Here is a 16123-nt window from a genome sequence, read left to right on the forward strand (position 1 = left end):
ACACCAGTGACAGACCTTCCCAAGCCCTGAGCAGAGCTTCCTCAGAGTGCCTCCCACGCCTTTCCTTGCCACCCTACCACCTGGTGGGCACTGGGCTTGTAGACAAGGAATGAGGATCCCCAGCTCCAAAGGAGGACATTAGGGACATCTCCAGGACCCCTGAAGGGGGTTCCCCCAAGAGCACAGGGACAGCTGGCGGCATCCTGCAATGGCTAGGTGTGGTCACTAGCCTGGCTGGTATCCTCCCAGCACTTGAGGTCGTGGGCTCCATCCCATCCCTAGCTACACAGTGACCCCATCTCAAAAAAAAAAAAAAATCCCACCACATGCGGCTTGGAGCCTAAGTAGGTCTGAGCTTGTAAGTTCAATCAGGGCCAGGCAGAGCAGGCCTGGAGGATATGCAGAGAAACATAAAGGTCCTTGCAGGGTCCTGGAGGTGCCACCCAATCCACCCACACTGTGGGCGGCAGAGGGGAAGACTTTGTGCCATCTGGCCTGACACTCATCCAGACTCACCACGGCCTTCCTGCAACCTGGCATGCGGACACGAGGAATGGATGCTCAGCACAGTAATTCTAGTGATGATGAGAATGGTCTGCCTAAACTATAGGCGGGCACCTAGGCCACAGCCAACCCCACCAACAACACAAGTGGTAAATACCTTGGGTGCCAGAGGACAGCCTCACCGTGCCCCTCCTGCCAGTGATAGTATCTCTGCCTGCACCCTGGGAGGCTCTGAGTGTGCCACGCCAATATCTGATTGGGGAAGCTCAAGGAGCCCTCAAGAAAGGATTGTTCTCATTCTGGTGTGCCCCGCCAGCATCCCAGAACCCCTGGCTCTTCAAGGGCAGGTACACAGTGGAGTATCTAGCCAGTCTTCACACCCAGGGATCAAATTTTCTTACCCTGTGGGCCATATCCTTGCTGCCACGTGGGTGGGGGCTGGCCTGCCCAACCATTCGCAGCGTTGGGCACGACGCGGCTCCCCCATTGGCTGGCACCTGGCTGTCCTGGCGCTTGGCTTTTGCTGTCCCGAGGTTCAGCCCGTTTAACTTCCACCTAAACAAACCGAGCAGTGGTTTAGAAAGATGCTGTGGCCCAGTGCCCCTTCCCTTCAGACACCCTCAGTAACTTATAACTACACTTAGCATCTTATTACTTAAGACTAAGTACTTAACTATAAACCTTATTTAGGCCAGTAGGTTTTTCTTTTTTCTTAAAAAAATTTTTTTTGATCTTTGTTTAAAAAAAATGTTTCTCAGGTACAACACATACAATCTTTAAGACTCTGCACCCAGCTACTGCAAGCAGTAGGAGCCAAGAACCTTTAGTGAACCTGTACAGCAGGGCCTTCTGGGGCCTCCGCTAAGTGGGCAGGGCCCTCCTTCAAGCATAAACGAAGGGCCAGCACCCTTCCAGCTCCATGTTGGGGCTGCAGCCCACCCCACCCCTGAACCTCAGCGCATACCTGAGAAACACAGTTGGTTTTGACTTAGATTTTTATTTAAAATGTCTAATGGAAGATAAAGACTTACCTTCCCCAGGCTAATGCTTAAAGACTCTCAATTAACTCAAAAGGAAATGTCAGAGGGAATGGATGTGGGAAGAGAATCTTACATTACATCTAACAAAAAAAGTAAACGGACATGCAATAAAATGGACATTTGAACCAGTAAGCAATCTTCATACTGTGTTAAGACAGGAGCCCAGACCCCTTCCTGAAACTGGCTGCAAGCCACAGCCTTTGAACTAAGGACTAAGGACGGGTGGAGGGTTGAACAATGGAGCTTCCGTGCTGCCTGACCTACTTATGCTGAGGCAGTAGCGACCTTGCTCTACGCATCCTTTCAAATATGGGCAGACTGGCAACATAAAGGCCCTCGTTCCAGAGTTGCTTTGGCTTCTGATCCTGACTGTTTTTATGATAAATTGCAATGAGAATAAAGAGACAATGGATCCACCTGCAGTTATCCTTGGGGTCTCAATCTGGAGAGGTGAGCATTATGCATTCTGAATTCCTTCAGTTCTCATGTTAGAGAACAAACAGGAAGTACTCCAGAGGCAGAGTCCCCCACCTGCCCCATGCTCGCCCAAGGAGACTCATATAGTGGGAACAAAATCCCGTTCGCTGAAGGCAACAACATGGCAGGAACAAGGGACCCATTTCAAAGAACTCAAAATTAATGAGTCTTTGCACACACACTCCTTAGGGGAATTCAGTTCCTGCTTACGGAGCAAAGCAGTCCTTGTAATTTAAAGAACCTTTCACCCTTTCCTATCAGAACTCAGGGACATAGCACCTTAGCCAATACCTGAAGGGTGAAGGGTGGCCAGCCAAGGCCAGCAATGGGTGATGGACCACGGGCAGTCTAGTTTGGAAGCTGACTGAATCCTGAGAGCACCTCAGCCAATCTAGCTGGGGGGAGGGGGGCAAGGAAGGAGGGGCTCCAGGAGAGGTACCTGGGAACAAAGCCAGCTTTCTCTGAATTTTCAATGTCACAGGACTTTAACATACTGCACAGAGTCCTTTGAACTCTGCTTGTAACTGTCCTGCCCCTTGCAATCTGCATGCTAGTGTTAAACCACACACTGCAAGGGATGTCACAACCAACTCGTATCTCTTGTTCCAGTGAGGCCCAAGAGAAAGGCAGGCAGTCTGCAGTAACATCCTACTCCTGCATGATGGAGGTGACACACCGAAGTGGCCATATATTCTGAGGGCTAGACCCTAATGAAAAGCTGCATGGCAGGACCACTTGGATGGCTCACTTTTAGGAAGCCACACCAATGTGGAAAATAACTCCATGCTACAGCAGGCTGCCAGGCACTCACTGCAGACCTAACTCTTCAGAGCTAGGGTCTCAGGAAGCATATGGTTTAGGGGTCCTGCAATCCTGTCCCTGCTTGGCTCTGGCAGCAACACAGTATGAAGACAAAACACCAGAGGTCACTTGACTGCACGTGGTTAAGTGCTATCGAGAGCATGTGGCTGGTCCCGGAGTTTCACAGTAAGTGACCAAATTAAAAACCAATCCTTCATGATGTTTTCACATTTCATTTAGTTTTAAGTGGAAACTCAGTTCTCAGAGGCCCTTGCTCATCACATTCCAGGTCACCATTACAAAGAAAGGGGCTAGGGGCACATCTGAAGGAGTGGTCATTGAAACCAAGCCTGAGGCAACGCTGCGATCTCACTGGAAGCAAGCCCACCCACACTGCCTCCCCAGTTCCACCCATCTGTCTCTTCACAGGCTGTCCAGTACCTACCCTCTAGGGGAGGGGGTCACTCCAGCAGTAAAGCCAGTAGTCACTGCCCCCACTCTGAACAAGCTGGACCTAGCCTCATGTGCAGGGATTCACAGGTGAACTGTTAGGGAATTTTCCTTTCCAGTGAAACCCCTAAGTTGCCTAAGACTTGGTTTGGTCTTAAGGTAAAATAAAACTACAACTACACACTTTTTTGCCCATGATGTCGTGAAAATGCATGTTGACAGCCTGGTCCACTGATTGTTCGTCCTCGAAAGTAATAAATCCAAAACCTAGCCAACGACGAAGAGTGAATCAAGGTAGCAGGGTGTTGTGACACAAAACAGGATGATGAACAGTATTAGGGACGGACCAAGGGATTGAGCCCAGGTTTCAGCTAAGCCTATGTGCAAAGGCCATGGCCCAGAATCAGGCTCCCAACAGTGTGGCCGGACTAAAGCCCGTACTTCCCACGGGCTCACTGAGATCTTTACCCAAATGCTTGGGGGGAGGGGTTCTGGGTGAGGACACACCTAGGGGACACATCTTAAGAGAGCAGCAGTGGAGACAGCTGGTGAGCTCTTCTTTAAGATACTCCTACACAACCTAGGCCTGGGCTTTACTGCTGTGGCTCACATCTTAAGGACAAGCACAAGTGCCAGAGTCTAAGAAAGCCCACGTGGAGAGCCACTGAATGTGCATGTGGGTGCAGTTCTGCTTTTCTGAAACCTAGGTTCTCCCCCTTGGCTTGCAATTTGCTTTGCAGCTAGTGCTGACAGCAGCCATACATCGTTCTAAAGCGTTAACAGAATACAGTTTCTACCACAGTGAGCGCCTCGCTAAGCTTACCCAACACTGTTGGGTAAACCCAAGGAGTCCTAGAGGTAATAAATAAACCTATGCTTATATGCATATATGTATTATAGATAGATAGATAAATAAATAAATAAATAAATAGATAATACACAAAGATACAGGCCACAATGGGTTCCAGCAGGTCAAATTCTGCTGTCAGCAGCAAGAGCAAGAGGCACCATGTAATCAAAAAAGAAAATTTTAAAGGAAAAAAAAAATTTAGCATTTCCCAAACACAAGAAAGTGGCAGTATAAACGAAGTTTGGTTGGTCAGGGGTGAGTGCAGCCACCCAGCTAAGGGACATGTCCTGTCCTCTATGGGCAGGAGTGACCAGGGCTTTCAGCCTCTGGGTCTTGAGTGCAGCAAGACCTGCCAGGTATACTGGGCCTCTGAGGTACCCAATGAACACTAGCACCTCCGATGGACCAGTGTTTGGGCACAAAGAAATGACAGCAGACCACTGCCGGAAGACCTCAGCAGAACGAAGACAGACATGGGAAAGGCTGGTTGGGAAGAACTGAGGAACAGGTTAAGAAGAGGTCTTGCCTGCCCAGCCCTGCAGTGGGGGCAGGGCTCTAAGGCATCCACAGCAGAGGACAGCATGGCATAGGCACCATCTCCCAGCCGGACAGAGGCAGGAGCTGGTAGAGAATGGCTGTGGGGGTTTTCAAGCACGCATGGGAGGCCCCAAGGAAGACCAATGAGGCCTCTCAAGCTGATGAAAAAGGACTGTGGTCAGCAGGAACCAGATAGAAAAATTACAAGTAAACTGTGGCCAGGAACAGGATGGAAACAGGGAAGAAAAGGTAGCTGAGGAAACAAATTCAAATTATCAATGGAGGGACTGGGGCTTGGGAGCCTTCTAATTTTTTTCTGTGCATATGTGTGTGCCTATGCATGTGTGTGCACGTGCAGAGGCCACAATAGGACAGGTAGGGAAGGAAGTGGAACCATGAAGGCAAAGCACACAGGAACCAGAGGCTGAAGGGATATAAAACCCAGGTACAAGGGAAGTGGAGGCAGCAGGCTGAGTGAGTGCAGGCCAGAAGATTGGGCATGGGGGAGGGCCTGTGGGGATGCTGTGCACGCTGGGATTTTAACACATGGAGATAGTGGATGGTGGAAACACAGTAAGGTCCTACAAGAAGGGAGCAAAGGGGAAAGGGAGACAGAGCAATCCCCAAAGACTGTAAAGCCAAGAAGACAGGAGCTTGCTGTCTGGGAGACCTCCTGATTCACACTGTGCTATCTGGCACCCACAGGGATACTCTCCAAGCCCAATGGCTGAGCTCAGGGAACACAGACAGGTCCATGGGCCAGCCCTAAAACTCTATGCCAGCTCCTGCTGCTGCCCCTCCACCAACATGGGTCAGCAGCATTAGCCTCCCCAGCAGCTGGACACGGGCGGCAAATGAGCAGACAGCTGGCGTGGCGCAGCTACAGGGGAGAGGAACCCCTAAGAGCAGCCCTCAAATTTTCGTGCACCAAGGTTTCACAAGATCAGAGGCAGTATTTGGAACACAACATAGGTGATGAACAACATATTAAAAAAAAGTTGACATTTTCTCAAACTGCAGGAATATCTGAAGCCACAGGGCTGACTTGGTCCGTTTACAGTGCAAGAGGCGGTGGGTCGTGGGTAAGGAGCCCAGGGCAGGCTGTCTAGGAACGATCTGTCTGTCAAGAGGCGGCAGCGGGACAGAAACACACTGAAACTTCGTTTACACCCCACTGGAGCAAAGCCGCTCCCTCCTCTGACTGCGGGACGGGCCTGTACCTGTGTGATATAACTTAGCACCTGGAGAAGAGAAATCTAAAGAGACATCGTTAATCACAATTCACAGAGAGAAAAGGAGAAAACATCTTACTTAACATTACTGTACTTTACTATGAACACTTAAGTACGTCACTAAGCATGTATGCCTATGTTAAATTAGGACTAAGACTTAACAGCTTAATCACATGTAGTGAGCAATACAACCCTTTCCCATGGAATAAAGGAGGGCAGAGGCTCAAATGGCAAACTATTCTCCAGCATGGCGGGCGCATGCTGCGGGCTGGCACCACTTGGCACTACAGGGCTGCCTGCATCTGACCTTGGGCAGATGGTGCATGAGGGAACGTGGGCCCAGAGCTGCTGTGCAGACCTCAGGCTGGTGTAGGTCTGCTCACAGGGATGGTCTAAAAGCAGCAGATGAGCCAAAACATACGGGCAGTGACAAACAGCAGCAGCCATACACACATATCAAAAAAAAAAAAAAAAAAGCCATGGAAGTTGGTGCCATCACCAAACCAGTGTGGATGTACAGGAAGCTCAAGGAATGACAGAAACCTGAGGTGGCACCTCCCCCTCCCCCCACCTGCCCTCTGACAAGGGGAGGGGAGGGGACAAGAAAAACAAAGTGGGGGGGGGAGGAAAAGCATGGGATGGACAAAGGTAGGTCAGAATCCAAGCCAAGCTGGCAGAGGCAGTTGGAAGGAACTAGCCACACTGGCAAGGACCTAGAGGATGGGCATGAGAAGCTCAGGCAGAAGAACCACACTCTTCTAGAAGACACTTTAAAACAGAAACCATGTTGAGATTCACATCAGGTGGTTAAAAATGTCACAAGAACAAGCCAAAAACTGAGTGCTGTCTGACCCAGGGAAGCACAGACGGGCGGAATGGAGCCACGTGGGAGGAGCCTAGGTTTTAGTGGGTGTCTCCAATTCGTCCTTGCTGAGCAACACTTCCTAAGACCACCTAGCCTGTCTGAAGGTGAGATAGTTTGCCATCTGAGGGGAAGAACATGGGTCAGGATAAACTAGGTCTGCCGTTACCTCGAGGCCTCTGTTTCTCCGCATCATAGATCATGACCACTTCAGTTACCTGTAAGGGAGAGGGTAACATGAGGCCGCTGTGCCATGCTGAGGCCAGGCCAGGTCTTCATTGACAAAACCCAGAGCCACAACTGCTAGGAACCACCAAACCTGAGATTTGGAAATTCTGGGGCAAAGACTTTATAGGATTTAATATCTGGGAACGAACAGATAGGAGCCTCAGTACTCCAGGCTCCAGGAATGTCTGTGGACCTAGTCATGGTGCCCACACCACTGCCTCACAAGGGGTTTGCTGAGGCAGACAAAGAAATAGGATCGTGGCCACAAATTCTAGGAGGAATTAGGCACAGAGACCCCAATGGCAGCCTGGTGTTCATATTTGAGAGAGGGAGTGAGGCATGCTCAGCCTTCCAGCACTTGGCACTTGCCTTGCTCTGCACTCCCCTCCTGGCCCAGTCCAGTGTCCTTTGGCACACCAGTGGACACACAAAGCACCCAGAGTAAGCAGACAACTTATACCTGGCTGACAGCCAGATGAGGGGTGTGCCGCTTTGGATAGTGTCATGCCCCAACCACAGGCCTTCCCAGCAGAGTCCCAGCACGGGCTGAACCTGGGCACCTCACTGGCTACCCAACAAGTCACTGAGTTTTTGTGTGAATGACTGTGGAGTTGAAATTCCCCAAGCAACTCTGAGGGACTTAGGCTTTCCCAGAAAACAGACCACATGGAGAGGCGCTCTGCCATTTCTGATGTCAGGCAAAAAGTGGGTCAGACATCTTTGATTGCCAGGAAGCTGATGTGAGTCCTTTCAAACTGTGGCATTCTACTACTAAACAAGGACCCAAAAGGGCCACACACTCAGGACAGGCCCAGCCTTATTGCAGGTGGCTCATACAGTGGCACTCTGTATTGGACCTAGCATCCAGGTAAGGCCTTGTCCAGAACCATCCATCTAGCACCAAGGCTGGATCCTCCCGAATCCAATCCCATTGCTCCTTAGTACCATCGCCTGACACCTCACCCTTGGATGACTATAAGATTCCCGAGGGCACCTATAAATTCTACTGCTTAACTTGGAGACACCACATGAAAACACCATGGGGTCTTCAATGGCATAGTGTCTCTGGAGTGGGCAGAGCGTCAGGAACACCCAGGGATTCTTTGGCACCCCCCAAGTTGGCAGAGGCCTCTGTGGCCAGCCACTGCCATAGATGCAAAGGAACTCACCACTCCGAATTTCTTGAAGTATTCCCTGAGCTCTGTCTCGCCACAATTGTGGGGAATCCCACCGACAAAGATCTTGTTTGATTTACTGTTATCACTCCTTGGTCCTTTCTGCTGTGTCAGGAAGGAGAGGGGATTAGTTAGTTCGTGGCAGAACCTAGGTTTGTCCCACAGGTTGGGCACATGATTTTATTCATGTATTTATTTGTTTAGTGGGCCATGGGGTTTGAACTCAGCCTAGGCACTGTCCTTGAGCTCTACAGCTCAAGACTATGCCCTATCCTTGGGCCTGGGCGCTGCCCCTGAGCAGTTCAGCTCAAGGCTACCTCTCTATCCTTGAGCCATGCTCTACTTCCCATTTTCTAGAAGTTAACTGGAGATTAGAGTTTCTGATCCTTTTGTGCCCAGGCTGACTTTGAATATTGATCCTCAGATCTCAGCCTCCAGAGTAGCTACGATTACAGGCGGGAGCCACTGCACCTGGCAGGCACATGATTTTTTGCTAAAAGTCAGAAACTCCAGCAACCCAGTGAGCCCAACTAGTATAGAGAACAGAGAAGCTTCTTTGGAGAGCCAAAGAAACAGAAGTCTATTCCATTTTTGCAAGGATATATTTCAAGTAAGTGAAAACACAAAGCTGGATGTAGAATGTACACCTATAATTCCAGCATCTGAGAGGTAGAAACAGGAGGATTAAAGGTTCAAGGCTAGTCAGAGTACCTAGTGAGATATGTTTTTTTTTGTTGTTGTTGTTGTTTTAAAAAAAAAAAACCTAGGCTCTGCCCTAGCATGTAATTCTAGCTACTTGAGAGACTGAGATAGGGAGGCTCATAGTTCAAGACCAACAGAGGAAAATAGTTTATGACACCTCTATCTCAACAGAGAAGCTACACCTGTAATTCTAGCTATGTGGGAGACTATGTTCCATCTTATCTGGGCACCAGTGGGTCATGCTACTAAGGAGGCTGAGATCTAAAGATTGCACTTTGTACCTAGACTGCATAGGAAAATCCATGAGACTCCTAGCTCCAACTAACCAGGAAAAAGCCAGAAGTCTCAAGTAGTAGAGCCTTGAGTAAAAAAGTTAAGGGACCATGTGGAGTATCAGCCCCAGTATCAGGACAAAATAAAAAAGACCCACATCTTACTTGAGGCTCAAGCTAGTAATCATATCTACAAAAGGTAGTACAAATAAAATAGGATTGTGGTCCAGGTAGGAAGCTAATGAGATTGTCTCAAAATAATCAAAAGGGGCTAGCAGAAACAGGCTAGAGGGGCCAGGAGCATGGCCTAATGGTAGATTGTTTGCTTAGCCTGCATGAAGCCCTGGATTCTAATCCTTGGTACCACATACACAGAAAAAGCTGGATATAGTATTGTGGCTCAAGTGGTAGAGCACTAGTCTTAAGAAAGTCCAAGGACAGTACCCAAGCCCTGAGTTCAAGTCCCAGGACTACCCCCCTATCCCCCCCAAAAAAGAAAAGAAAAAGCTGGGGAGTCTGGAAACGGGGCCCTGTGGTAAAGTACCTACCTAGCAAGCACAATACTGAGTTCAAGCCCTAGTATAAACAAATATGCCGGGCCAGGAGTTTGGCCTAGTGGTTAAGGTGCTTGCCTAGCATGCATGAGGACCCGGGTTCGATTCCTCGGTACCACATACATAGAAAAAAGCCGGAAGTGGTGCTGAGGCTCAAGTGGTAGAGCTCTAGCCTTGAGAAAATCCAAGGACAGTGCTCAGGCCCTGAGCTCAAGCCCAGGACTGGCAAAACAAAAACAAAAACAAAAACAAATATGCCAAGAGTTTGGCCTACTGATAGAGTGCTTGTCTAGCTTGGATGAGGGTCCAGGTTCAATTCCTTGGTACTACATATATAGAAAAAGTCAGAAGTGGTACTGTGGCTCAAGTGGTAGGGTTCTAGCCATGAGAAAACCCAAGGGCAGTGCTCAGGCCCTGAGCTCAAGTGCAGGACTGGAATGAATGAATGAATGAATGAATAAACAAACAAACCAAACGTACACATACACACCAGAATTCTGGGGATACATGTTCATTACTATACCATAACTGTGGTAGTGGATTCATATGTGGCCCAAAGCTACCAACTATGGAGTTTACAATAGGCCTATTACTTGTTATCAAGCTGTTCAGTGACTACGCACACAGACATTAGCAGTCATGTAAAACATGACTGTACTCTGTTTAAAAAGAAGAGCATAAAAGACATTTGTACAGAACTCCAGAAGCCTGAGACCTGACAAGTGATGCCCTTAGGTATGAGAATATAGATGTGGAGATCTGAAGTTGGGTGGTACCCACTACATTAAAAAGAGGTCTGGTGCTGGGAATGTGACTCCGTGGGAGAGTGCTTGCCTAGCCTGCATTTGATTCTTCAGTACCACATAAACAGAAAAAAACAGAAGTGGCACTTTGGCTCAAAGTGGTAGAGCCTTAAGCAAAAGAAGCTCAGAGAAGAGTGCCCAGGCCCTGACTTCAGGCCCCATGACTGGCTAAAAAAAAAAAAAAAAAAAAGGGGGGGGGTTTAATGCAGGCAAAGATGAGTATTAAAGACAGAGGTATCTGACAAAATATTAATGAATCTGGTAGACAGTTCTGGTGTTCAAGCCAAATGCTGGTGGCTCATGCCTATAATCCTAGCTACTCAAGAAGCTGAGATCTGAAGATCATGGTTCAAAGCCAGCCCAGACAGAAGGGTCTATGAGACTCTTATCTCCGATTAACCACCAAAAAACTGGAAGTGGAGGTGTGGCTCAAATGGTAGAGAGTTAAGCTTGAGCACAAAAGCTCAGGGGCAACAGCCAGAACCTGAGTTCAAGCCCCAAGAATAGCACAGCAACAAAATATTTCTAGTGTTCACTGTATTCGTCTTTAAATTTTTCTTTTTCTTTTGCCAGTCCTGGGGCTTGAACTCAGGGCCTGAGCACTGTCCTTGAGCTTCTTTTGCTCAAGGCTAGCACTCTTACCACTTGAGTCACAGCACTCTTCCAGCTTTTTTGGTTTATGTGGTACTAAGGAATTGAACACAGGGCTTCTCATGCATGCTAGGCAAGCACTCTACCACTAGGCCACATTCCCAGCCAAGTCTTTCAATTTTTGACTTGAACAAAAGCTAAGGGACAGTGCCTAGACCTCAAGTTCAAGCTCCATTATTCACACAGACACACACACACGAAAATGAAAACATCTGCAAGGGCCCAGAGTCCTTCACTTGAAAAGATCAACTGAATTCTGCTAAAAATGCAGACTGTCAGGCTTTGCCAGTATGCCTGGTTGGTGCTGTCCAGGTGGCAGTTTGAGAATCCCTGGGCTACGAAAAGATGAGGTGGGGGCAAGACTGGCAAACAGAGGAAGTGTTATGCTAAGAACTCGTGTAGTCTTGCCCAGTCAAGCACCAGTGACCACAGTTTAAAGAATTTCCATCACCATGTGAAATCTTGGATTTAGTTGACCATCAACCTTGCTCACCGGTGAAGACAGCTGGAGTGGATGGAAGAACTGGACTCCCACACTGGAGGCTGTGGGTACTCTGTTGGCCGCAGATATTAATATAGCCAAAGATGGGGCAATAAGAGGGAGGGGAGGGGAAGGAACAAAGGTCAACAGGGGTAAACTAAAGGCTCCCAGTGATATAAATGAAAAGTGGCATAAACTTGTTATTAATTGTGGGGTTTAAACTCTGGGCCTGGGCAGTGTCCCTGAGCCCTTTAGCTCAAGCTAGCACTCTACCACTTGGCCACAGACCACTTTCTGTTTTTTGTTTTTGTTTTTTCTTACTGGTGGCTAGTTGGAGATAGAGTCTTAAGGACTTTAGTGCTATTGCCTGGGCTGGCTTTGAACCCCAATCCTCAGATCTCGGCCTCCTGAGAAGCTAGGATTACAGGCATGAACCACCAGCACCTGGTTTAGTGGAATAAACTTTTATGGTAAAAGTTTTCTTTTTTCTTTTCTTTTTTTTTATGGATCATGGGGCTTGAACTCAGCCTGGGTAATGTCCCTGAGTTCTTCAGCCCAAGGCTACCACCCTATCCTTGAGCCAAGCCTCACTTCCCGTTTTCTAGAAGTCAATTGGAGATAAGAGTCTCAGATCCTTTTGTGCCCAGAGACTGGCTTTGAACCTTGATCCTAAGATCTCAGCCTCCACAGTAGCTATGATTACAGGTGTGAGCTACCATGCCCAGCAGTAAAGGTTTTCTTTAAAGAAAACTTTTCTTAGCTACAAGATAAGATAAAACACCATACAGACTAAATCTGTGTAATACTCAGCAACTTCAGGATCAATTCCTCAATCCTAATGAGCAAGGAATATTAATGAGCAGAGAAAGGAATATTTTTCTTTCTTTCTTTCTTTTTTTTTTTTTTGGGGGGGGGGGCAGTCCTTGGGTTCTATGCCAGGGCCTGAGCAGTATCCTTGGGTTTCCTCAAGGCTAGAGCTCTACCACTTAAACCACATCACCATTTCTGGCCTTTTTTCCCCCTGTGTATGTGGTACCGAGGAATCGAACCTGGGACTTTAACATGCTAGGCAAGCACTCTACCACTGGGCCAAATTCCAGGCCCCGGAATATTTTTCTTTTAAATGTGACTGAAGAATACAAAGGAAAGATATCAATTCTGGCCCCTTACCCATCCTTCCTTCGGCCGTGTTCGCTCTGGCTGCATCCCCCGAGGTGTGCATGGTTTCGGGTCGATCTGTAGAAAGTTTCAAGTGTTGCTATTAGCAACAGCAGCCAGCTGCACCACACACTAACCCACAACCACATTCAATCTACCTCAATTCCATTCTAACAGCTGGTCCAAACACTAAAGCACAATGCTTTTAAATCACACCATAATGTCAATCCCAGTTCAGATGAGTCAAGCTTAAGGACTAATATACAAAGATACAAAGAAATGAGCCAAGACACTTACGTTGCGGCCATCCAGGGTATGCGGTCTGCTGGCCAACACTGTCCCTACACAATTTGGGTCTTTGAATTTAACAAATCCAAAACCACGAGACTGGTTGGTTGTTTTATCTTTCATTATAACACAGTCGACAACTTCTCCATACTGGGAAAAGTAGCTGCGCAGAGTCTCTGCTCAGAAATTGGGAACAAAAACACACACACACACACAAAGCAGAGCATTAGGCACAGGTCTCACAGTTGGAGTTTGCACAAGTGCCTATACACATGCACAGCCCATAGCCCTTTTCCAGCCCATCAGCCTCATCTGAAAAAGTCTGAACAAGCAACCAAGGTTCATCTTCCACTACAGATACACTCTCTCCTAATTTACAAAGGACTAACTGGTCACAATAATGGTAAATGGCTACACTTTGACTACAGAGATTAGGTTGTTTTAGGTGTGAGCTTCTAGTACCTGGATTTTGAGGCTGTTCTTAAACAAGGTCTTTCTATGTAGCCAGGCTGACCTGAAACTCTCCATCCTCTTGCCCCAGGCTCCCCACTGGGATTACAGGAATGTACCACCATATCCCAGTAGGAATGCTGACTTTAATACAAACTGCATCCTGAGTGTAGTGATTGCCCTAGCAAAACCCTACCACGCACAGTACCAGACCTTAGTTCAGAGCATGCCTGCAGCCTTTGGATGGACCAGGTCAACAGTTTTAAAACCTGCATGCACTCTCTTCCTCAACCTGCTCCCAGATAAGACATTCTCACCCAGAAACAGAAACAACATTAAAGGAAATAAACAAATCCAGGCCAGTAGCAACAGCGGGATCACTCAGCCTAGTGGCCTGCAGCACCTACCTTGGGTCGTGCTCCAGTCAAGGCCGCCCACGAAGAGCTTCCTGCAATTGGAGAGGACACACCCCAAGTCAACCTAATTCTCCTTTAATACCTCATCCCAGCACACCAAGGTCCTAAAGCAAACATGGAAGGAGTATATGCAAACATGCTCATTTATACCTCTTCTGGAGCTCAGCAGTAATGAGAATAGCATTGTCAATGCTGTGGCAGACTTGAGAAATGCCCAAGTGCTAGCCACATCCCTAATGAGTTGGGAAAGGTGCCCATGGCAGAGGCCAGTATTAACCACACCACAATCATACTGAGTAGGGTCTGAACACTTATTCTGCCTTTTTTTTTTTTTTTGCCAGTCCTGAGCCTTGAACTCAGGGCCTGGGCACTGACCTTGGGCTTTCTCAAGGCTAGATCTCTACCACTTGAGCCACAGCACCATTTCTGGCTTTTTGCTATGTATGTGGTACCGAGAAATCGAACCCAGGTCCTCATGCATGCTAGGCAAGCACTCTACTACTAGGCTAAACTCCAGGCCCACCTCTTAACTTTGCAAAGTTTGCCATCAGGAAAAAAACTGACAAGAACAGGTGGTTTATAATAGACTATAGGGAAAACTGACACTGAGGGCACTTGTCTCACTTGGCCTCTGGAGAATAATAAGACAAAGGAAGCCTCAGCTGTGAACCTGAGTTCATGAAGGCTCCTGGAACCCCAAACTGAGAAAGTATCCTATGCCACCTTCCCCACAGCAGGGCAGCCTGTCAACTTCTGCAAAAACACACGCAGGAAGTTTTACATGGAATCTTATCTCCACTGCCCAACTTTCTCACTGCTCTCAAGGCCTATAGTAGATAAAAGTGGCCAGGAGGAAACATCCCACAGGTCTCAATGATGGGGACAGTTCCTGACAGGGACAGTGCTTACCTGTTTCACTACAGCATACACTCAAATTGCCCACCCAGAGAGCCTTGGCTGTCTTTCAAGTCCATCAAACAAGGAGACAGAAAGATGGCTCTATCTAGCCACAGCTTTCATGTCTTGCCTACTAATCCCAGGAATGGGGACATCTGTCTCAGAACAAGGTTCCTTACCTGAACCTCATTGTGTCAACCCCATCATTATCTTCCCAACTAGACAACCTTCCGAGACAGGAATACCCTCTAGCCTCCATTACCACACAGGAAATCTGCTGGCCTTGCTGAAAATGCCAGATTCATTTGTATATCCCCATTGACAACTAACCACACTGCCCTGAACAAGAGAAGCCTGCATGGGTGATAGAATTACTGTCCTATATGTAATTCAGGAGCTGCATGCCAAGGGGAAGCTTCTCTGTACAGCTCTCTCTAGCTGTGCAGGGAAATCCTAGCAAGGTGGCTGGTGCCAACACTGCCGGGTCCCAGGACCAGTCAGCACAAACCTCCCCAAGTCAGCCCTTTAGCAAAAGTGCTACAACAATAAACCTACAGGACTTGTTCCTATCTTTTGCTCTAAAGAACAGTCATTTAAATTTAATATGAAAGCAACTTTTCCCCCAGAAGAAAAAGTACCCAGGGCCACCCATAAGGAGTAATAAGCAAGCTCCTCACCCAGTGTGCATGGGCATGGCATTAGAGGGAAAGAACTAAGAGCCTGCATAGCCACCTTATTTAGAAAAGGCTCTGTAAGGACTCGTTCCAGGAGAAACATGCTGATCAAACAAGATAGAAGCTCAGTCTAGGCCTCATTAATTTAAAACCATGTGTCTCCTAAACACCCTTCAAAATCCAACTAGGGGACATTGAGGTCAGAGAGAGGAAGAGGCCTTTATGAGACCAAATTTTGTAGGCCTGGCACCCATGGGAGGGCACTGTGGTAGCCACTGAAGCCAAACCAGAGGAAAATCCATCTCATTGAGAAACATCAATCTCTAAACAAAGCATTAAGGTGGTAATATCCCTCCCCCAAACAACTTAATCCCAGCCAGCAGGACTGGTCAGACCAGTGTAGGTGCCAGGTCTCACTGAAATGTAAACCTCAGAAAGGCTAGAAATGCTATTTCCACACACATAACCCAGACAACTGGCACAGAACCACCTAGAGCCTACAACCTGGCGCCAATATTTTATTCCCTGATTTTGGTCACTTTATGTGTGCCAGTCCTGAGGTTGAACTCAGGATGCTGTCCGAGTTCTGTGTACTCATTTGAACCACAGCTCTACTTCTGG

General features: G+C 47.9%; 1 protein-coding gene across 6 annotated transcripts in view; it reads right to left on the minus strand.

Moving 5' to 3' along the window:
- Nucleotides 1-16123, minus strand: part of Dazap1 (DAZ associated protein 1) — a 33240-nt gene that overhangs the window by 5365 nt on the left and 11752 nt on the right. For 3 of the 6 annotated variants that reach the window (XM_090339340.1, XM_090339316.1, XM_090339307.1), the window contains exons 2-8: nucleotides 13923-13963; nucleotides 13075-13241; nucleotides 12790-12855; nucleotides 8151-8261; nucleotides 6923-6971; nucleotides 3457-3539; nucleotides 906-1059 (exon numbers count right to left, since the gene is read on the minus strand). In XM_090339340.1, the coding sequence (XP_090195466.1) occupies nucleotides 906-1059; nucleotides 3457-3539; nucleotides 6923-6971; nucleotides 8151-8261; nucleotides 12790-12855; nucleotides 13075-13241; nucleotides 13923-13963 (671 nt within the window). Of the gene's footprint in view, nucleotides 1-905; nucleotides 1060-3456; nucleotides 3540-6922; nucleotides 6972-8150; nucleotides 8262-12789; nucleotides 12856-13074; nucleotides 13242-13922; nucleotides 13964-16123 lie in introns of those variants that run through there. The other 3 variants (XM_090339331.1, XM_090339325.1, XM_090339349.1) reach the window with 2 other exon arrangements.

The sequence above is a fragment of the Megascapheus bottae genome, chromosome 1 (assembly GCF_031878675.1).
Source record: "Megascapheus bottae isolate mThoBot1 chromosome 1, mThoBot2.hap1, whole genome shotgun sequence".
NCBI lineage: Eukaryota > Metazoa > Chordata > Mammalia > Rodentia > Geomyidae > Megascapheus > Megascapheus bottae.